At 42.1% G+C, this 23,846-nt stretch overlaps 1 protein-coding gene across 3 annotated transcripts in view; it reads right to left on the bottom strand.

The window, feature by feature from the left end:
* LOC140494576 (tight junction protein ZO-3-like) overlaps positions 1–23,519 on the bottom strand; it is an 86,801-nt gene extending 63,282 nt beyond the window's left edge. Inside the window, exons 1-4 of one of the 3 annotated variants that reach the window (XM_072593908.1) lie at positions 23,363–23,519; positions 11,296–11,372; positions 9,695–9,755; positions 7,504–7,617 (exon numbers count right to left, since the gene is read on the bottom strand). In XM_072593908.1, the coding sequence (XP_072450009.1) occupies positions 7,504–7,527 (24 nt within the window). In that variant the 5' untranslated portion in view covers positions 7,528–7,617; positions 9,695–9,755; positions 11,296–11,372; positions 23,363–23,519. The remainder of the gene's footprint in view (positions 1–7,503; positions 7,618–9,694; positions 9,756–11,295; positions 11,373–23,362) is intronic. The other 2 variants (XM_072593911.1, XM_072593909.1) reach the window with 2 other exon arrangements.
* Positions 23,520–23,846: the final 327 nt, after the last annotated feature.

The following is a 23,846-nucleotide window of genomic DNA, read 5'->3' as shown; positions in this document are numbered from 1 at the left end:
CGAGAAACTAAAACCTTTCAAGAATTGACAGATTTAGTTAATGAATATTGTGACCCCAAATCTCCTCTAATTCTGAGAGGCTATCAGTTTTACTTGTCAGTTCAAGAATCAGGGGAATACATATTGGGATTTTTGACTGGCAGAGGCATGTGACTTTGGTTTAACCCTTAACGAAATGCTGAGAGACTGTTTGATATGTGGGATTAAAGATGTAACCATGCCAAAGTACCTGTTAGCTCAAACCCACTGGACTTCAAAGGGCACTACAACTGGCTTCTTCACTGGAAAATGTGGCAAGTGGAGCATATGAGTTACAGGGTATTCTGTTGGAAGTGGATACCTTTGCCAGTCCTGAGGCTGGGGGACACTACTTGAGTGAGGGCAATTGCATAGCGTCACTCAGGACATATCCTGAACAGAAGGGACTCCAGTTCAGCCACAGCAAAACCTCAAAACAATGCCAAGCCTTGGCCAAACTGTTAACATTTTCTTCAGGATTCGGGCAGCAAGCCATTGTAGTTGCTGCTGGTATGTGGACTTTGACAGCAAACTGCCCCACTAGACCTAAGTGGAGTGAGAGGACTCATAGGCCCATATCCAGGAGAGGCATATCCTGGAAAGTCCACCTTCATCTGGTTTGGATCAGTTAAATTGCTTAGATTAGATTACTTAGTGTGGAAACAGGCCCTTTGGCCCAACAAGCCCATACCGACCTGCCGAAGCGTATACCACTCAGACCTGTATTCCTACACTTACCCCTTCACCTAACACTATGGCCAATTTAGCATGGTCAATTCACCTAACCTGCACATTTTTGGATTGTGGGAGGAAACCCACGCAGACACTGGGAGAATGTGCAAACTCCACAGTCGCCTGAGGCAGGAATTGAACCCAGGTCTCTGGTGCTGTGAGGCAGCAGTGCTAACCACTGTGCCACCGTGCCGCTCATGCTGCTTAGTAACATCCAAATCAGAACCAATCAAAAACGTCTGGTTAAATGGCCACTCAGTTTTAATGGATGCTGATACCAGCGCAGCCATTTCGGTGATCACTGAACCAGACTTCAACAAAATTCAACCCTTAAGTTTGCGCAAGACCTCGGTCAGACTGAGAACCTATCTTGGGGAACCTTTACAGATTAAAAGTACAACTTTTGGTTTCCGTCTCTAAGGAGTAATTTGTTCATTTACCAATGATTGTAGTAAAAGGCTCAGTCCCAAGGTCGATCAGCAAAATTGGTTGAGAAAGATTCACATTGATTGGCTCAACACTTTTTCAATTAGAAAATGACTGCCTGATTGGAGTCTAAATTAAATAACCCAGATGTCTTTCAGGAAAGTCTAGGGACTATCAAAGGAGCCAAGGCCATTTTGCATATTGCCCAGGAAGCAATTCTGCAAGGCCCATTCATTACAAAGTAGAGGCAAAAATCAGGGAGCTGGAAAGTGAAGGAATCATCAAACCAGTCCAGTTTGCAGAATGGGCAGCACCGGTCGTACCGACTGTGAATCTTGATTTACCTTTTGTGGGGACTTAAAGAATGGTAAACTGCTTTTTGCTGCTGGATAAATATGCAATCTGTTGCTTAGAGGATTTATATGCAAACTGGCAGGGACTGTCCTTCATGAAGCTGGACATGAGCCATGAGCACTTGCAATTGCAGTGAGATGAGGATTCCCGGAAGTATGCTATAATGAATACTCATAAGGGTTTATATCAATTTACAAGACTGCCATTTGGGGTATCATCAGCCTGTGCAATTTTACAACAGAGAATATTTTACAAAGTCTACCCCTGGTTGCTATTTATCTAGATAACGTGCTAATAACAAGGAAGACCAATAAGGAACATTTAGAGAACTTTGACATATCCGTAAATATTTCTCCCAGGCAGGCATATGCCTTAGAAGGGGAAAATGTGTGTTCCAGGCACCCAAGTGGCTCACTTGGGCTAAAGACTGGATTATGCCTGTTGGAAGATAAAGTGAAGGTGATCAAAGCTGCCCAGCTCTCTCATCTGTACCAGAGCTCAGTTCTTTCCTGAGGCTGGTGAATTATTAGGGAAAGTAGAAACCTAACCTGGCTTCCATCCTTGAACCTTCACATCAACGCTTAAAGGGTCAGCCTTGGAAATAATCAAGTAGCCAAGCCATAGCTTGAAGGCATACTATGATTCTAAGTGAGATCTGGTATTGACACGTGATGCCTTCCTGTATGGCATCAACGTAGTATCAGCTTATAGACTGTCCAATGGAGAGGAACACTCAATAGCCTATGCATCCAGAACTAATGGAGAGCATAAATATACTCAGAGAAGGAAGGTTTGGAGGCCATATTTGGAATAAATAACTTTACAAAGTAGACCTAGCGGTGGCCTATGTTAAAGAGGACAAGGCGGTGTCACCCATAACTTCAGGCCAAATTCAGTGGTAGGCTCTAAATACTAAGTATGCAAATTTATAAGCTGAAACACCAACCACGAGGCTAAGTAGCATATGTGGATGCATTGAGCCACCTCCCACTGGCAGTACACCACCAGTGAAACAACAGGTACTGGAAGAGTCATTCTTGTATTAAAGTTTCAGCACATGCTTCCAGTCACAGCTGACAATCTGTCTTCAGATTTAGAAAGATCCCATCCTGGAGAAACTGACCCATCTGGTAGTGATGGGGGAAACCAAAGGGCCATCACAACAAGAATGAAAACCTTTTTGGATCTGGAAAGACCAGATTACAGTAGAGGACAGCATATTATAATGTGGAGCATGACTTATTATCCAGAGCAAAGGTTGCCACCAGGTACTGGCTGAACTCCATCAGGATTGTCAGGGCTTTTCCAAAATTAAGATGTTGGCGAGAAGTTATGTCCTGTGGCCAGGATTGGATGCAAACATAGCAGTGTTGGTGGGATCCATAATGCCAATAAGGACAAAAATTATCAGTAGCTCCCCACATTCAAGGGAAGGCTGGGTAATCCCTGGACTTGGTTACATGTTGACTGTGCAAGTCCTTCCATGGGCTCAATGTTCTCATTGTGGATGCCCATTAAAAGTGGTTGGATGTGCATAGAGTTCATTCATCATACACAGGGACGATAGAAAAACTGTGCACATCTTTTACAATACACTGACTCCTGGAAGTGTTGGCCATTATTTACCAGCAAGAAATTTGAGTATTTCCTAACGTTGAATAGTAATCAACATATAATCTCAGCTCCATACCATCCATCATCCGATGTACTAGCAGAAATGGCAGTCCCAATTTTGAAGGCAGGTTTAAATAAACATCCTACAGCTTTACTAAATACCAAATAGTCCCAGTTCCTATTTGATTATTGGACCACCGCTCATGCAACTATAGAGATAGCTCCAGCAGAGTTATTGATGGGGAGAAGTCTCTGCATCAGGTTGAATCATCTGATCTTCCTGGACCTGAGAGGGAGGGTGAAATGGCATTAGGAATGCCAGCACTGGGCACAAGACTCTACTAAATGAGAAAGACAGTTTACTTCAGGGGACAAATTGATATTGGAACCACAGGAATGGGTCTGCATGGGTAAGAGGCATAGTCGACATGAGGTCAGATCCAGTGATATAGAGTTCAGGTAGGTGTGATGGTCCTGAACAAACATGTGGACTATAAGCTGTAAACTCTTGACCAGTGCATGAACAAAACATGCCCAGCTCCTTAATAGCTTTTCAAACTGTTCCAGAACCCATGGGTTCTCCCTCTCTGTCAAGCATTGAATATACCTCAGATTTTGAGATGAACACAGCAGATGTCACTGTCTTAAGGCCTTTACTGCCTGAAGAAGAGAATGAATTTCTTCTGAGGCATTCCAGGAGCAAGAGGTGAACTACAGTGCTTTATATACCACCCGTATCAGAGGCAGAGTTGGAGAAATCCAACCCAGTGCTAAAATGCTCCAGTGGAGCTACAAAAAAAAACAGCATATGTCCTTGGATTTATAGGGGAAGGGATGTAGAGATTGTAATGAGATTAGCCAGGTGGGCCTCATAGAATATGAGTTTACTTGTTAAGGGTGTTAATCTGGTCCAATCAAGGACCCCTGGTTGATGGATATAAATAGGAGCATCAGCGGTTCTGTTCACTCTGAGGAAGATGGATCAATGTCAAGGACTTTCTACATGTAAATAAATAATGACTTGGTGATGTGATAGTGGCCTCTGTGGAGTTATTTCAGGTGACTCTCAGACTGACTTCTGCTCCAGCAGACAACATGTTCTGCGATTTATGATAAAATGAGACATTTTTATAAAACTAGCAGCTTTCATTAATCTGATGCATAGGATGATCAATTATAAACCAGCTTTTGTTTGAAAGTGGGACGGTCGCCAAATTCTTCTCAACTCTAGGCAAGTCTTTCAAAAATTTGATGCCAATAGATAGCAACACAGTGTGAAGGCAACTTAGCTGCAGTTTCCAGCTGAAGCCATCAGCCCCAATGTGTATTACTATAGGCCTGCTGCAACACCCAACCTCCTAATCTCAATTTGATGTGAACTCTGATTCCAATCAACCACTGACCAGCAAGCACACATGTTTAGCAGCTTCCAGTAAACTGCTGGGTTCAGCTGAGGAGAACGCCCTGCACTTCTTCGAAGAATAGCAACAACAGCCTGCATTTGTATAGCACCTTTATCATAAATTTCTCAACACACTAATAGGAGTTTTACTAGCTTAATCAGCTAACTGCGTCTGCAGCAAATAAAACACTACTCTAAATCTACATGAGTCCCATCTCCCAGAACTTAACCCAAAGCCTTGAATGTTGTGGCATTTCAAGTGTTTATCCAAGTACTTTTTAGAGGTTTCTCCATTCAACTACCGTCCTAGGCATTGCATTCCAGATTCCCACCAACCTCTGGGTGAAAAATGCATTCCCCAAGTCTCTCCATCAACATCAGCAAAATGAAGGAGGTGGTCATTGACTTCAGGAAATGGGGTGGCAGGAAAGCCCCTGTCTGTATCAATGGTGCTGAGGTGGAGATGGTTGAGGGTGTCACGTTCTTTGGAGTGATGGTCACCACAATCTATCCTGATCCACGCATGTTAACTCAATAGTCAAGGAAGCACAACAATGTCTTTACTTCCTCAGGAGGCCAAGGAAATTCGGCATAGACGCACTATAGAAAGCATCCTATCTGGATGCATCCAAGTGTGGTTTAGCAACTGCTCTTCACAAGGCAGCAAGAAACCACAGCCAGTCATGAATGCAGCACAGTCCATCATACAATCCAGCCTTCCATCCACTGACTCCATCTGTACTTTCCATTGCCTTGGGAAAGACCCCTCCCACACCGGTTATACTCTCTTCCACTCTCTTCTGTTGAGCTAAAGTATAAACGTTAGCATATATGTATGAATAGATTTAAGGACAGCTTCTTACCTTCTTATTAGACTAGTGACTGGGCCTCTCAAATTTTAACTTTAATCTTGATCTCCTTCTCTGCGCACCTTCTCTGCAGGCAAACCTTTTTTTTATTTGTTCCATTCTATTACTCTAATGCACTTTGTATTGTATGATCTGCCGGTACTACGCACAAAACAAATCTTTTCATTGTACCTACGTTCATGTGACAACAATAAATCAGATCAAATCACCTAAGGGGCAATGTTTTACGCAGAGGGTGGTACATGTATGGAATGGGCTGCCAGAGGATGTGGTGGAAGCTGGTACAATTGCAACATTTAAAAGGCATTTGGATGATAAAATGAGTAGGAAGGGTTTGGAGGGATATGGGCCAGGTGGGACTAGATTGGGTTGGGATATCTGGTCGGCATAGACGAGTTGGACCGAAAGGTCTGTTTCTGTGCTGTAGGTCTCTATGACTCTATAAATCAAACACCCTTCACCACCACATTCTGTCTCCTACCACAAAGTCAACTTTGGATTGAGCTTTCCAAGTTACCTTGGATGCCATGTGCTTTTACTTTCCTTACAGTCTCCCACTTGGGACCTTATCAAAAGCTTTGCTAAAATCCATACAAACTATGTCAACTGCACTACACTGACCCATACACCTGGTCACCTCCTTGAAAAATTCAATTAAATTTGTAAGACATGACCTCCCTCTGACAAAGCTATGTTGACAATCCCTGATCAAACCTTGCTCGTAGAATCCTTACAATGTGGAAGTAGACCATTCAGCCCACAAATCTACACTGATCCTCCAAACAGCCCTCCACCCAGATCTGTTCCCTCTTATCCTATCCCTGTAACCTGCCATTTCCCATGGCTAATCCAAATAGCCTCTACAAACTTGGACACTATGGGCAATTTAGCATGGCCAATCCACATCACCAGCAAATCTTTGGACAGGGGGAGGAAACCCCAGGAAACCCATGCAGATATGAGGAAAATATGCAAACTCTGCACAGTCACTGGAAGGTGGAAGTGAACCTGGTTCCTTGGCACTGTGTGGCAGCAATGCTAACCACTGAGACACCATATCTCTCTAAGTGAAGGTCAATTCTTTCCTTCAGAATTTTCTCCAATACTTCTCCCTATCATCGCGAAGGAGGACGGAAGAGAGAGAGGGATGCAAAGGTAGAGATTTAGGGAGAAAAAGTGAAACGTAAAGGCCTCAGGAGGCAAAGGCAGGGCTGGCATTCATTAAGTAGAAGAAGTTAGGTTTCCTTAACATAAAACAGAATGGGTAGAACAGAGCATTCTCAGAAGGCTATAAGGTTGAAAGAGGTGACAGAGATAGGGATGATGAGGTCACAGATGGATTTGAGCACAAAATTGATCAGTTTAAATTTGATTTCTTAATGAGGCAAGATCTAATGTAGGTCAGCAAACATAGGGTGATGGATGAAGGCCTTGGTCCAAAGTGATGATGTGGATGGTAGGGTTTTGAGTTGAGGTTTATGGAGAGCAGAAGATGAGAGAACATTTGGAGCAGATGATCATGGGAAGGAACAAAACGTGTGTGAGGGTTTCAGTGAAAAGTGGGTACAGATCATTATTGTACAGGTGGAATCAGACTGCCTTGATGATACAGAAACTATGCTCAGTAGCTCCAATCAGCTTCAAATACAATGTTAAGGTTACAAACAGTCTGGATCAGTTTGAGATAGCATGAAAGCCACGAGATCCTGCCCTGAGCAGGCAAATAGAAGCACAGTCAAACATCTCAGCTCAAAGATGGCACTCCCCATCAATGCAGCACCATTCAATCACCAAGATCCATTTCATTGAGTATGATCTTACTTTGTACAGATCGAGTCCTCTCTGAGCTTTTTGATGATGCATTGAAACCTTCTCCACTCTTTTCTGTCTATCTTTTACTTTTATTTCACAAACAAAGCCTTCTATGCTCTGTCAGGTTGGCACGTAAAGTCACTTTAACATAGTCACTAGACAGCAGAGATTTGTGTATCTGTCAAGGTGAGTTAATAGGTTGTATCATTCTGATTTAAGCCTATAGTCCCTGCAGTGTCCAGCTTCAACCGGTATAATATATTCAGTTACACTTACCGGATCCTGAAATCTGACAGCCATTTTGCAATTATCTTCTCATATTTCCTGATTTGGTTTCTCTCTGTCCTCCTGATTGCGTTTCCCAATTTTTGGGCAACTCTTTTGCCACTCCTGTGTTTGAAGAGGGTGGAGCTTGTGCTTGAGGTGTAAACAGTAGTTCCTGGTTAAAGAATGCGCAGCAAATTCCACGCTGGTAAATTACACCTGCACCTTTAACCACAAAGTAGTGAAACCTGCTGAGCTGACAAGCCACAGCCTACCTCTGCCCCCGCCCAGTGATGTCACAGCAACTGCACAACTTCAGGTAAACACAGCTATTGTTTTGGGTTTTGAAATTTGAGGCCTATTATACATTCTGCACCAGGGCCTTCGATTTACTCAACATTCCAAAATTACAGACATAAATCCAGAAACATAATCACATCGATGAACTGAGCATCTGGAAAGGATCTTAGCCCAGAGGAACTATAAAGATCATCAAACATTAACCGGTTGGTATGGGGGAAGGTGCCCCTTGCATATCAAGATTGATGTAGACATGCCATAATTGTCTGCAGAGTCATGTTACTAAACTGGGTCATTTCCGTTTGTTTCTACTGGCCTCAGTTCTCAGTGCTGGATTCACCTGTTCAAACTCTAGGATTGCTTCCTGTAACACAGGTCAACAGGTGTATGCATTCATTTAAACACAGATCTGCTGCTGAAAAGGATTCTTGTCCAGAGTTGGTAGTGTCCATACCTTTGATCAAGGAGGCACAGGTTTGAATCCCACTTGTTTCAGAGGTGTACAACAACATCTCTGAACATGTTGATCAGAAACTATTTCTGTTCCTGAAATTGATGCCTTTACCTCTGTAAATAACTGTTCCAATGCATTTCAGTCAGTCTCCAGTTTCCATCCAAAACTCTGCTGTGCCCACATTGTGCCCAAGCCTCATTCACCCATTAACCCTATTCCTGCCAATGAATGTTGGACTTTGGTTGTCATGTATCAATATAAAATGACTCATTTTTGTTTTCAACTCTTTCCATGATGTAGACCCTCCATATATCTGCAACTCCCTCCCACAACCAATAGTTATATGGCAACTAGGGATTGATTTGCTTAGTTGGCTAGATAGCTGGTTTGTGACGTCAAGTAACACACCATAGGTTTAATTACTACAATGGCTGAGGTTACCATAAAGGCCCTCCTTCTCAACTTCTCCCTTTCCTGAGGTGTAGCTACCACCAGTCAGTTCTCTCTTAAGAGACAGCGGCACTTTGGGACTATAATGACCTCTGTGTGATACAGCCTAAAGGTGGAGAAAGAAAAAGTGAGGAGCAAGAATCTGCATTTATATAGGAACATAGGATGAGAAGTAAACCCTTTACTTTCTTCCTATGAATCTGATCTGCCAGTCAATGAGAACACGGTTGATCCATGCATAACTCCCTATATATCATCTTTGTCCTATATTAGTTTGGATAACAAAAATCTTCCAAATCTCGGATTTAAAATGAACAATGACCTAATGTTAGCTGCTATTTATGGAAGAACATTTCAAATTTCTACCACTCTTTCTGTGATTCCTAATTTTACTCCGAAAATGTATGGCACTAATTTTAAATGATTGTATGTCTTCCAGATCTAGACTTGTAAACTAGTAGAAATAATTTCTCCTTATCTATTCCCCTTAATGTATGTATCGAGAATTTTGCACAAATCACCCCATAATCTTTTAAATTCCAAGGAATAAAAATCTAGTTTATGCAATTGTAATTTAATCCTTGGAATCCAGGTATCATTTTGGTAAATCTACGCTGCACTCTCTCCAAGGCCATGATATCTTTCCTAAAGTGCAATGCCCAGAGTTAAACATTGGGCTCCTGGAATGGTCTAATACAGCTTTGTAAACTGCAGCATTACTTCTAAATCCTTGAATTATTGTCTTTCAAATATAAAACCCTATGTTCCATTAGCCATTTTGGTTAATATCTTTGCCTGGCCACTTCGATTGCTTGAATGCCTAAGTTTCTTCGGACCTCCTAATCTTTCACCACTTAAAAAGTGCTCCTTCTGTTCTGTTTTAGATTCTTTAGTTAACTTTACACTTGTTTTCATTTAAATTAAGTTCTGACTTTTTTTGTCACTCACGATGATTTACTAAAATTTAGGTAGACTACAGTAACACAGTGAGATCAATACCTTGCACCTTTGGTTCCTGGGTTCATATCCAGTTCATATAATGAGATGAAACTTCAGCTGTCTGCAGTTTGTAGTAAAAAATAAAGTTTAGCTAGTCTCATTTCCCAGTAGATAGTACACAAAATATTCAAATGTTGACATTTATTGATAATCTGGCTCAGGGGTGGACAGATAGCTGGACTGACCTGCCTGTCCTGAGCAGGAGTTTTGATGAAACTAGACCAGTCATTAGCCTAGAGCCTAGAGTCTGTGAAATCTATAGTTTTGATCTGTAACCAAAATTGTGTTATTTGACCCACACTGAAATAACAGTAGAGCTGTCTTTGGGCTATGGTGAGGGAAATATTCACCTGGTCACCCATTCCTGACCTTAATCTAATTACGCCCTGCACTGGGTGTCCAGATGGTAGTGTGTACATGATAGCCATCCCCCTATCCCTGTCGTGGGTATCTCTGCAGTGTGTATATATGGAGAATTACCAGTTAGATGATGTACCAGAGGATAACATGACCATAATGAGCAATTTGGTTCAACTTCCAGGGATCAGGGCACAGTCTGTCATTAGGGGAGACAGTTTGTGATGGGGAATGAAAACAATGTCTTCAGTCTACCCAAGATTTAGTTGAAGGAAATTTTTACTCATTTAAATTTGCCCATTCCTCCCCCCTCACCTCCATCCAAGGCCCCAAAGGATCCTTCCACATCTGGCAGAGATTTTCCTGCACATCCAAACACCCCATCTACTGTGTTCGATGCTCTCGATGTGGTCTCCTCTACATTGGGGAAATAGGGTGCCAACTAGCAGAATGTTTCATGGAACATTTCTGGGGGACACGCACTAAACAGCCCCACAGCCCTGTGGCTGACCACTTCAATTCCCACCCAACTCCACCAAGGGCATGCAAGTTCTGGGCCTCCTCTACCCCCAAATCCAAACCACCCAACCCTGGAGGAAGAATGCCTCATCTTCTGCCTTGTGACCCTCCAACCACATGGCATCAATGTCAACTTCATCAGTTTCCTCATCTCGCCTCCCCCACCTTATCCTAGATCCAACCCTTCAACTCGGCACCGCCCTCTTGAACTGTTCTACCTGTCCATCTTCCTTCCCAACTATCCGCTCCACCTTCCCCTCTGACTTTCACCATCACACCCATCTGCATCGACCTATCGCCTTCCCAGCTACCTTCCTCCCTACTCCACCCCCACTCTCCTATTTATCTCTCAGTCCCCTTCCCCTCCACATTACTGATGAAAAGCTTATGCTGAAACGTCAATCCTCCTGTTCCTCGGATGCTCCTGACCTGCTTTTCCAGCGTCTGCAGTCCTCACTTTGTCCGAGATGTGCTGAATGTCAGGTGTGCAGTTGACAAGTTAGGCAATGCAAGTAGCAAGGACTGTAAGGTAGAACTGGGTGTTGTCAGTGTATTTGGGGAACATGACATTGTTTTTTCAGCTGATGTCATCAAGGGACAGCGTATAAATGAAAAATAACAGGAAGCCAGGATAACCGCAGTTCCTTTTGTTCCCAATAGGGAAGGCGAAACACATTCTACTATCCTACTTACCATCTTTCTGTTTCAGTTTTACTATCACTTACATCAGAATCTAAGATCTGAGTCCATCTGGTTCCACCAACTCCTGCTGTGTAACCTGGCAACAACCTGAAAGGATTTCCTAAAGTTGGGTATGGAACAAACCAATAGGGAAAAAAAGGTGCATTGAGTATGTAAATGCAAAGACTGATTGCATACAAACACACAAACAAATGAATCAGGAGCAGGAGTAGGGTTACCTGACTAATCAAGTCTGCTGCAGGAAAGAGAATTCCAAAGACAAGCAACCCTCTGAAAAATATTTCTCTTCTTCTCCATCTTAAATGGAGTCTCCCATTGATCTGAATATATGCGCAAGCAAAATGAACTATAGGAACTCAAGATATTGAAGCAGAATTCGACCATTTGGTTCATTGAGGTAAAAACAATGACTGCAGATGCTGAAAACCAAATACTGGATTAGTGGTGCTGGAAGAGCACAGCAGTTCAGGCAGCATCCAACCACCAGCGAAATCGACGTTTCGAGCAAAAGCCCTTCATCAGGAATAAAGGCAGTGAGCCTGAAGCATGGAGAGATAAGCTAGAGGAGCTCGTTGGATGCTGCCTGAACTGCTGTGCTCTTCCAGCACCACTAATCCAGCATTTGGTTCATTGAGTCTGTTCGATCATGGCTGATATGTTTCTTAACCCCATTCTTCTGCCTTCCGCCATAACCAGTGAGCCAATCCTCTGTACTTTGCGCCAAACACCATCGGCTTTTGTGTTATTTAGCAGCCTCCCGTGTGGCACCTTGTCAAAGGCCTTCTAGAAATCCAAATAGATCACATTCACTGGCTCTCCTTTGTCTAACTTACTTATTACCTCCTCAAAGAATTTTACCAGATTTGTCAGGCATGTCCTCCTCTCATCGAAACCATGCTGACTCAGCCCTATTTTACCATGCACTTCCAAGTAGTCTGTAATCTCATCCTTAATAATGGACCATAAAATTTTACCAACGATGGAAGTTGGTAACCAGCATATAGTTTCATATCTTCTGCCTCCCTACCTTCTCGAAAGGGTATTACATTATCCATTAAAGAGTCATAGAATCATAGAGCATGGAAATAGACCCTTTGATCCAACTCGTTCGCACCGACCAGACTTTCCAATCTGACCTAGTCCCATTTGCCAGCATTTGGCCCATATTCTTTTAAACCCTTTCTTTCATATACCCATCCAGATACCTTTTAAATGTTGTAGTTGCCATCTCCTCTGACAGTTCATTCCATACACATATCACCCTCTTTGTGAAAAAGTTATCCCTCAGATCTTTGTTCGACCTTTCTCCTCTCACCTTAAACCTGTGCAACCTAGTTTTGGTCTCCCTCACCCTAGGAAAAAGACCTTGGTTATTCACCTTATCCATGCCCCAATGATTTTATAAACCTCTATAAGGTTACCTCTCAGCCTCTGACACTTCAGGGAAAAAGCCTTAGCCTATTCAGCCTCTCTCTATAACTCAATGCAATCAAGTATTGGCAGCATCCTTGTAAAACTTTCCTGCACATTCCCATGTTTTACAACATCCTTCCTATAGAAGAATGACCAGAATTGTATGCAGTATTCTCAAAGTGGCCTTACCAATGTGCTTTACAGCTGTAACATGATGTCCCAACTCCTATATTCAATACTGAAGGGCTTATGCTCGAAACTTCGATTCTCCTGCTTCTTGAATGCTGCCTGACTGGCTGTGCTTTTCCAGCACCACACTCTTCAACTTTTAAACTCAATGCACTGACCAGTGAAGGCAAGCAAGCAAAATGCTTTATTCATCACCTTGTATACCTGTGACTCAATTTTCAAGGAACTACACATCTGCACCCCTAGGTTTCTTTGTTTGGCAACACTCCCCAGGGTCCTACCATTAACTGTACATGTTCTGCCATGGTTTACCTTACCAAAATGTAGCCCTCCCTGACCCCAGAGATTCCTAAAGGGCTCCAGGCAACCGACTACTTCCATTCGGTCTGTTACTGTTAGAATAATTTGACTTTCAATGACAGTTGATAAGGAGTAATTATAGACTGGTGAACCTGATGTCATTCGTAGGGAAACTGCTGGAGAAGATATTGAGGGATAGGATATATTTACATTTGGAAAAAAACGGGCTTATCAATGATCGGCAACATGGTTTTGTGCAGGGAAGTTGATGTCTTACCAACTTAATAGAATTCTGTGAGGATGTTGATTGATGAGGGAAGGGCTGTAGGTGTTATATACATGGACTTCAGTAAGATGTTTGATAAGGTTCCCCATGGTAGGCTGATGGAAAAAGTGAAGTCGTAAGGGGTCCAGGATGTACGAGCTAGACGGATAGAGAACTGGCTAGGCAGTAGGAGACAGAGTAGTAGAGGAAGGGAGTTTCTCAAAATGGAGAACTATGATCAGTGGGTTTCACAGGGATCTTTGCTGGCACCACTGTTATTTGTGATGTACATAAATGATCTAGAGGAAGGTATAGGTGGTCTGATTGGAAAGTTTGCAGATGACACTCAGATTGGTGGAGTAGCAGACAGTAAAGGGGACTGTCAGAATACAGCAGAGTATAGATAGATTGGAGAGTTGGGCAGGGAAATGGCAGATGGAGTTCAATCTGAGCAAATGCGAGGTAATGCATTTTGGAAGGTCCAATTCAAGAGCAAACTATATGGTAAATGGAAAAGCCCTGGGGAAAATTGATGTACAGAGCGATCTTTGGCACTGGAAAAACACAATAGATCAGGCAGTATCTGAGGAGTATGAGAATCGACGTTTCGGGCATAAGCCCTTCATCAGGAATAGACTTGTGGTCTGTGAGCCCATTTATCTCCCAGCTCCCGGCCCACAAGCCTATTCCTGATGAAGGGCTTATGCCTGAAATGTCGATTCTCCTCTTCCTTGGATGCTACCTGACCTGCTGTGCATTTCCAGCACCACAGTGTCAACTCTGATTTCCAGCATCTGTTCTCTTAGAACAGAGAGATCTGGGTGTTCAGGTCCATTGTACCCTGAAGGTGGCAATGCAGGTCAATAGAGTGGTTAAGAAGGTTTACGGCATACTTTCCTTCATTGGACAGGGTATTGAGTACAAGAGTAGGCAGCTCATGTCACAATTGTATCGGACATTTATCTACTACATTTGGAATACTGCGTACAGTTCTGGTTGCCACATTACCAAAAAGATGTGGATGCTTTGGAGAGGGTGCAGAGGAGGTTCACCAAATGTTGAAAAATGTGTTGCTGGAAAAGCGCAGCAGGTCAGGCAGCATCCAAGGAGCAGGAGAATCGACATTTCGGGCATAAGCCCTTCTTCAGGAATGAGGAGGGTGTGCCAAGCAGGCTAAGATAAAAGGTTGGGAGGAGGGACTCCCGAAACATCAATTCTCCTGCTCCTTGGATGCTGCCTGACCTGCTGCGCTTTTCCAACAACACATTTTTCAGCTCTGATCTCCAACATCTGCAGTCCTCACTTTCACCAAAATGTTGCCTGGTATGGAGGATGCTAGCTATGAAGAGCGATTGATTAGATTAGGGTTATTTTCATTAGAAAGACAGAGATTGAGGGGGGACCTGATTGAGGTCTACAAAATCATGAGAGGTATAGACAAGGTGGATAGCAAGAAGGTTTTTCCCAGAGTGGAGGATTCAATTACTAGGTGACGTGAGTTCAAGGTCAGAGGGGAAAAGTTTGAGAGATATGTGTGGAAAGTTCTTTAAGCAGAGGACGGTGGGTGCCTGGAACACATTGCCATCAGAGGTGGTAGAGGCGGGCACAATAGAGTCATTTAAGATGTATCTAGACAGATACATGAATGGCAGGGAGCAGAGGCATACAGATCCTTAGCAAATAGGCAACAGTTTAAGATAGAGGATCTGGATTGGCACAGGCTTGGAGGGCCAAAAGGCTTTTTCCTTTGCTGTAATTTTCTTTGTTCTTTGAGTCAAAATTCAGAAAGGACCACAGCATTTCTCTCCATCAGAGTGGGACAACTGGTTATCTGTAGCTTGAGGGTAACCATTCTACAAGCATGGGGTAAGGTGAGGAGGCAGGAATTTTGTGCACTTGGACCTTATAAAATGCGTAATAGCTGCTCAGCCACTTGTTAAACAGTTGTCCTGAATGCTAGATTCCATTGACATTGATAGAAAAAGAAATAAGAGAAGATATCTCCTGATTTACTCTGCCATTTAAACTCAACTCCTTCATATTCTTCTGTTTAGAAACTCAGCACATCTTGTCATTTTGAACAGGATTATAGTGTTGTCTGTATCAACAACATATGAACTGTACAGATTCAAATAAATGTTGTCCATCAGTTTTTAAAGGGCAGTTAGGTTTGGACAACAGATACTGACCTCACTGGCAAAGCCCTCATCCCATGAGGAATCCTCATGGAACCAAAAGCAAAATACTGCACATTAGAATTTAAAAATTGATTTTATGATTTAGAATCTCGACAGTGCTGAAACAGGCCCTTTGGCCCATCAAGTCCACACCGACCCTCTGAAGAGTCACCCACCCAGACCCATTCCCCTACCCTATTATCTGATATTTACCCCTGACCAATGGGCAGTTTTCCACATTGTTGGGTAGATGCCAGTGTTGTAACTGTACTAGACGAGCTTGGCTAGGAGAGTGGCAAGTTCTGGAGCACAAGTCTTCAGTACTGTTGCTGGAATGTTGCCAGGAACCTTTGCAGTATGCAGTACCTCCAATCATTTCTTAATATCATATAGAGTAAATCAAATTGGCTGAAGACTGGTATCTGTAATGCTGGGGACCACTGGAGGATGCCAAGATGGATCATCCACTCGGCAATTCTGACTGAAGATTGCTGTGAAAGCTTCAGTCTTGTCTTTTGCACTGATATGCTAGGCTCTTCCATCATTGAGGGTGGGGATATTTGTCGAGCCTCCTTCTTCTGTGAGTTGTTTAATTGTCCACCACCATTCATAACTGGATGTGGCAGGACCGCAGAGCTTGCAGCTAAGAACAGAAAATGCTGTAAATACCCAGTACGGCTAATGGCATCTGCAGAGAGACACAAATGCAACAGTTGGGATTTTCAAAGAGCCACAGGGTCAGGATCTGGCGAAGTTGGGACCCAATGTAGGCGAGCTTCAAAATCCACAGTCTCAAAAATCGTCTCAGGATCCAAATGACTCCAGACAGTTTCAAATGAATAATTCTTTAAGCTCCTTCTGGAAAATGTTAAGGTGCCTGCCTGTTCCTGAATGTAGTTTTCAATTTCTTGACCTGACAATCCTGTTCACGTCAGCACTCAGTTGTCATGCTTACTGTGGAACTGAAAGCTCTCTGCAGCTGTCTTGGAAACACATGTTTGGGCTCAACTAGAACTGTCACAAGCGCTGGGACCTGACTTCATTCTTTCAGGCTTCTGTTCACCTCATTCCACCTCTATGGCTTTTCTAGGAGCTGTCTGCTCCAATCGGCAGGGCAACAGCAGCTCCTAACATAGCTAACACTTGTCTTTATCACTGGCATCATGTGTCTACCCTACTCCTGGCCAGTTAGGTCAGTTACATTTAAAAATCACACCTTGACAGTGACACAGAGTGGTACTGGATTCCAACTGGGTGTTGAGATCATTGAAAATCCAACCCAATGTTTCAGGCCAATGACTTTTCACCGGAACTCAGAGTTCTTGTATTGCTGTATAATTAAGCTGGTATAATTTCCCTGTATGAATTTGTTTGCACCATATTACATTGTGTTGAGTGGTCTGAATTTCGTCTGAAAATAATACTGTGCAGTGCCTAATACTTTACTGTGTTAAAGATGCTATGTAAGTGCAGGTTGTTGTAGTAATAAACTATATTTATATTCCTGTGCAGTAAAAGACTGTATTACTGTGTTGCAATATCAATTTTTAAAATGCTGTCATTGTAATTCAGAGGTGGTAGAGGTGGGCACATTTTGTTGCTGACTGGCAGCAATTGTTGCCCATCCTTAACTGTCCTTGAGAAGATGGTAGTGAACTGCCACTGGTATTTTGGCAGCAGCAAGGCAACAAGCACAGAACCTCCACCACTCAATCAGAACTTGAGCCTTATCTAGAGGTGTGGCCTAAAATTCAGACTGCAATGTGCTTGTGCTGTAACACAGTATTGTATATTAGTGCTGTAATGTAGTGTGTTAGAGATGTAATGGGAGTGTTAATGATGAAATGGAGCATTAGTGCTGTAACACAGTGTGCTATTACTGCAGTGCAGTGTGTTACTGCTGTAAATCTGTATATTTGACTGATTTTTAACTAGTAACGTGTTGAAGGATTATAAAGAGTGGGCAGGAAAGTGGATTTGAGGCCAAGGTGAGATCAGTCATGATCGTATTAAATAGCAGGCCAGGCTTGAGGGACTGAATTGTCTACTCCTGCTCCTCATCCTCATGTCTAAACAGTGCATTTGTGTATTAATACCGTGTTCTGTAATATATTGATAGTGCTGCAGAATTGTGCAGTTTTATAATGTGATGTATGTGTTATAACAGTGTGTGTGTAAGTGCTCTAATGCTGTGTATTTGTGCTCTAATCCAGTGTAATAGCACCGTAATGCAGTATATTAGTGTGGCATAATGTGGCAGTGCTGCAACTGTGTTAATGCAACAAACTGTGTTGGTGCAGCAATTCAGTCTAGTAGTGCCCTTTGTGCTGTACCAGTAGTTGAGTTGTGGCTTTTTCTATCAATGCCATTGGGTTAGGGATGAGGAACAGTCACTCATCCACTATCCAATGATCACTGCTATTGGCTTGACTACAATAGACTCCGTAGTTAAATTAACAAGTGAAGAAGGCATTTGGTATGCTTTGCTTTATTGGTCAGAGTATTGAGTACAGGGGTTGGGAGGTCATGTTGCGGCTGTACAGGACATTGGATTGGCCACTGTTGGAATATTGCATGCAATTCTGGTCTCCTTCCTATCAGAAAGATGTTGTGAAACTTGAAAGGGTTCAAAAAAGATTTACAAGGATGTTGCCAGGGTTGGAGGATCTGAGCTACAGGGAGAGGCTGAACAGGCTGGGGCTGTTTTCCCTGGAGCGTTGGAGGCTGAGGGGTGACCTTATAGAGGTTTACAAAATTATGAGGGGCATGGATAGGATAAATAGGCAAAGTCTTTTCCCTGGGGTCAGGGAGTCTAGAACTAGAGGGCATAAGTTTAGGGTGAGAGGGGAAAGATATAAAAGAGACCTAAGGGGCAACTTTTTCACGCAGAGGGTGGTACGTGTATGAAATGAGCTGCCAGAGAAAGTGGTGGAGGCTGGTACAATTGCAACATTTAAGAGGCATTTGAATGGGTATATGAATATGAAGGGTTTGGAGGGATATGGGCCGGGTGCTGGCAGGTGGGACTAGATTGGGTTAGGATATCTAGTTGGCATGGACGGGATGGACCGAAGGGTCTGTTTCCATGCTGTACATCTCTATGACTCTATAACATGAATCAGGGATAAACCTGCACCTTCTTGGTTTATGCAGATGGTAATCATGCCTTAGTAGTAACATTCTGAGTCAGTAGGTACTTGCTTAATTTCTCAGTCCAGAGACTTCAATATAAACTGCAGGTTGGCACTTCAGTGCACGACTGTAGGAGTCCTGCATTGGCTGAGATGCCATTTTTCAACTGGGACTTCAAGGTCCCGTTAATCCGCTCAGTCCTGTTAACCTTCTCATCTTTCAAAGCAGACCTTGGCAGTTCTCTTCTGTGTCTTTTCCTGTATTTACCCCACAAATGATCAGTTAAAAAACAAGTCTGTGAGAGCTAATGTTTGGATCATGCTGTGAGCCAACTATCTGCCTTGTTTTTACAATGTCATAGTGACAATATTTCTAAAAATATCTAAACGGCTGCTAAGCACTTTGAAATATCATGTGTTTTGGAAAGGCCCTACACAAATGTAACTGTTTCTGTGAGTGAGTCCACAATAAGCAGTGCAATTTATCTTTGGATATTTGGAGAGCTAAGAAAACTAGACAAATCATAATCAAGGTCTGTAAAACTTTTAAACTGACTGTGAGACATTGTGGTGGGGAATTGACAGGTAATCCAGTCTTTTCCCAAAGTTTTAAACTTTACTATTTAAAGTGTAAAATAATAACTCTCTGCACTTACCAATCCAATTAGTGAAACAACACTCATTAGCAAACAGTGTTTCATTCAGTGTTTGAATTTAAATCAGTGAAATACTTGAATAATGCTAATCTTCTTTTAAAAATTCACAGAGTTTTCAGATAGCTGTGAAACTGAGTTTCTAGGCAGGGTAGCCAAGCAGAAACCTTAGAGCAGTCAGACTTGTTCAGCAGGAACAGCAGCATAGCTAAGTGATTGGTAATTTCAGAGAATGATTCTTATGCCATTAGCTCTCACTTGCTGGTTTTGTTGCACCATTAGTCTTCTGCAATCTTCTAGACCAAAAATTACTGTCAGCTGAACCTTCCACGTTGTTCACAGACTGGGACAGCTAATGCAGACAATCAATTTAACCATGCTCTGCCAGATCAGAATAGCCTCATCCAGCACTATACATCCTGCTCACATCTGGAAAAACTTCTCAGTATTCCAGGATTGTCCCACAATGCAAAGATAATTCACAGTTTCTTTCCTTCACTGCAAACAGCCTTTAAAGGAACTCTTTAATGTCTCCTCAATCCTTAAAAGCAAGAAAATTTATGCTCTTTATCACTAAGATTGAGACCATTCACTTAGTTACCACTAAGTTCAGATAGGTTACCAGGCTTAATATCCACTAATGTGTCTCTTGTCTTAACTTTGAAGTTGCACATTTCTCTAGCTTATCTTTCCTCATGGCTTCTTCAAGCTCTCTTTGTCCTTGAGATTCATCTGTTTTTCCTTTGACTGTATTCAGACTTAATCCTTAATGACCCAACTTCATTTTGCTCATGGTTTTCTTTTGTGTATTTTCCCTAACTTCTTCAAGTTTACTTTCAGCAGCCCACTCTTCAAAAGTCTGACCCATAACACTGGCTTTGTAAATTATCGTGCCGTCTCTTCTCCCTTTTTGCTGCAAAGTCCTTGAATATGCTGCTGTATCCCATATCTGTGCTTACTTTCTTGGGAACTCTATTAAAAGACTCCAAACAGGGTTCCACCTGCGTTACCTATAAAAATTACTTTTATGAATGTCGTAACTGATTACAATCCTATGTGGTTGTAACATATGGTAAACCATCTCACCTTCAGTATTCTCCAACTTTATCCAAAAACAGTGTTAGTTTCCACATGCAAGCTTGTGAGTCCCAAATCCACCTTACCACCACCTCACTGAAGCCCTCTACTATCTCTAAATTATCAGACAGCATGTATGGTTTTTAGTAATCAACAAGCAGGAACTTTCTCCAATTAGATATTATGAAAATTAGCACATTGTCCTCAGTTCTGACAGAAACTCAATTTTCTTACCACTGTCTCTAACTGGAAAACATCCGAGGCTGAATCAGACAGATAGCAACCTTGCCAATATGTGACCCTGAGGTGAACCTAGGCAACCATTCCATCATTAAGATCACCTAACTCTTTGTCTCCTGCATAGACTGATGCTCAAACTTTCATCTGTGCCTCAGTTCATTAGACTCAAGGGTGAACATCAGATCAAAATGAGAGGAGCCCAGGTATCTCACAGGCTTGTATGATCACCTTCAGTGGGGTAGTCCTTATTCGTATGAAATTCTTTTCACCCATAATCCCTAGTCTCGTGGATTTATGTTTGCTCCCAATTAGGTAATGCCTCAACTTTAATTCAAATTCCTTCATGATCTTGCTCTCCCTGTCATTGTAAATGTCTCCAGCCAAGTACGCCCTGAGGGTTATCCATGTTTCTCCAAGTTTCATTTCACGTCACCTTCAAACCTAGTTGATCCATCATCAGCTGTCAAGGCCCTGAACTCAAGAATAGTTTCCCTCTTTCCTCTTTTAAAATCTACCCATTTGAGTTTTCACTTGCCTATGTCTCTTTAGGTGAGTTGGTATCAAATTTTGGTTGGTAACTCTTGTGAAATTTCTTGGGATGTTTTACAATGTTAAAGATTCAAAATATATATACAAGTTGTTATTTTCCCTATGGTATTCTGCTGCTTATGTTAAAAATAACACATCTATCCACCAATATGACCAATGGGAATTTTTCAGTCATCATTGACTTGCTCAGACTAGCCATTGGAAATCATGGGACTTTGCAAGCAAATTATACAATGTGAGTGAAGTACGAACAGTTTGAAAAACAGTGTTCATGATTTTATTGACTCACTGACAATTAAGGATTAGCAATTCAGTTTTTAGCCAAGTTGGTGTTTGCCTGGGAAGGAAATGTACAGGTGGTTGTGATCCCATGCATCTGCTGCCCTTGTCCTTTGAGGTGGTAGAGGTCAGAGGTATGAAAGGTGCTTTCGAAGGAGCCTTGGTGAATTCAGGTATTTAATATTTACCTTGCATTTGAGTCCACAAAATCACAAAAATTGGTATTAGTACAATGAAATATCACTAACTGCACATCATTAGATTAGATTACTTACAGTGTGGAAACAGGCCCTTCGGCCCAACAAGTCCACACCGCCCCGCCGAAGCGCAACCCACCCATACCCCTACATCTATCCCTTACCTAACAATACGGGCAATTTAGCATGGCCAATTCACCTGATCTGCACATCCTTGGACTGTGGGAGGAAACCGGAGCACCCGGAGGAAACCCACGCAGACACGGGGAGAATGTGCAAACTCCACACAGTCAGTCGCCTGAGGCGGGAATTGAACCCGGGTCTCTGGCGCTGTGAAGCAGCAGTGCTAACCACTGTGCCACCGTGCCGCCCAAACGCTTTGAAGATCTTCTTACTCTGCAGTTTAATCAATTAATTTTAGCCTCACTTTATCTTTGATACCATCACATTACCAACAATTGAATCATTGACAGGTTCTTGATTGCTCCAGTGAATAATGAAACCACATAGATTAAGAAGCTCCTTGGTTCGAATGCTGGTCTATAACCAGATGCTCAGGTAGTATCTGGTGAGCTACACATAGTCACACTGTCGTCAGACATGAGAGGAATGGGAACTCACTAACTAACTGTTGAGTCCTGCTTTTAAGTTGGTGTAAGTGGATTCTGCGGCAAGGTCCCACATTCCCTCCTTCACGCATAGTTGAACAACCTACTGATAGTCACTAGCAAGGAGGAGTGAGGTACTGGAGGATAAGCTGAACTCTGGCACCTTCAGGAGCTAGGGAGAGAGAAGTTGAATAGGAAAGGTGCAGAACATGTGAAATGGGTTATGTGTTTTGAAGAGCAGCATTCATACAAACACTGAACAGGGTGTTACATTATTCCTGATGAAACCATGAGTTAAAAATAAGATGCAGATCATTCTGAATCCAAGTTTCTGATACAATAGAATCATTCTATGTTGAGTATATGAGGCACATATCAGATATAATATTGAGGGACTGACTTTGGGTGTGTTCAACATGTGGCTCTCAAAACATTTTTGTGCTGCTTAGTAAGCAGTAGAATCATTGTCTCAAATTGCTCCTGCCATTTACAGACCTAGAACCTGCAGTATTCAATCCATTCTTATACATTTTTAAATGTTCTATAGACTCCACTCAGCTAAAAGTCATTCGTCCAAAACTAGATTCTGAAATTAGACATGGAATACTTTATGATAAGCCAATTGCTTTCACATTAAAATGTCTAAATGAAACGATGCCACAGGTTTATCTAAACAAATGGTACAAGGTAAATCAAATATTAAGTACAAACTACTGGAGCCGAAATCTGAAACCTATCTCGTACACCTTTTCACTAGATCGTTAAGATTTCATTGGATGGTGATCATAATTTTATTCAAAATATTTTTTCATTTTACATACTAAAATGTCATTTAGCAGTTGACTTTTTATAGGTAATAAAACATAACTACAAGATTGTTAAAATAGGATCAGCATCAAATTTATTCCAATTGTGCCCAGTTTGAAACTTGGTGGAGTCACCAAAAGAAAAGCATTGATTCAAAGTTTTTGCCCAGGTGTTGCTTCCTCTGAAAGATAGCAGTTTTACTCACCAAAATAAAGGTCCGTATGTGTAGAAAGTGAGGAAATCCTGTAGTTTGATGTTTAAATCTTCACCCTTGATTAAAATATTTTCTTCATTCTTAGGTTTTGTAGCACGCACCAAACCACTGGAGGCAACTGAAAGAGAATCCGCCCGTTCTTAGGTGAAGGAGTAGGCGGATAACTCTCACCTCATTACCCTACAGTTAAGTATCAGGTTTACAAAGAGATTAACTCTTTCTGGTGCTAAAGGCAAGAAAGAGAGGAAGACATCACCATAGTGGTAATATCACCGAATTATAAATCCCAAAGCCTCAGGTTATGTTTTGGGGATATGGGTTCAAATCCCAATATAAAAGTTCGTGAAATTTGAATTCAATTAGTAAATCTGAAATTGAAAAGCTAGTCTTTGTAAATGGTAATCATGAAATTTTTACCAATTGTGCTTTTCTTAGGTTTGCAGCATAATTAAAATTATAATCTGTGTTGCATATC

Source organism: Chiloscyllium punctatum, chromosome 24 (assembly GCF_047496795.1).
Source record: "Chiloscyllium punctatum isolate Juve2018m chromosome 24, sChiPun1.3, whole genome shotgun sequence".
NCBI classification, from domain to species: domain Eukaryota; kingdom Metazoa; phylum Chordata; class Chondrichthyes; order Orectolobiformes; family Hemiscylliidae; genus Chiloscyllium; species Chiloscyllium punctatum.
This window is presented reverse-complemented; position numbering and strand designations above follow the sequence as displayed.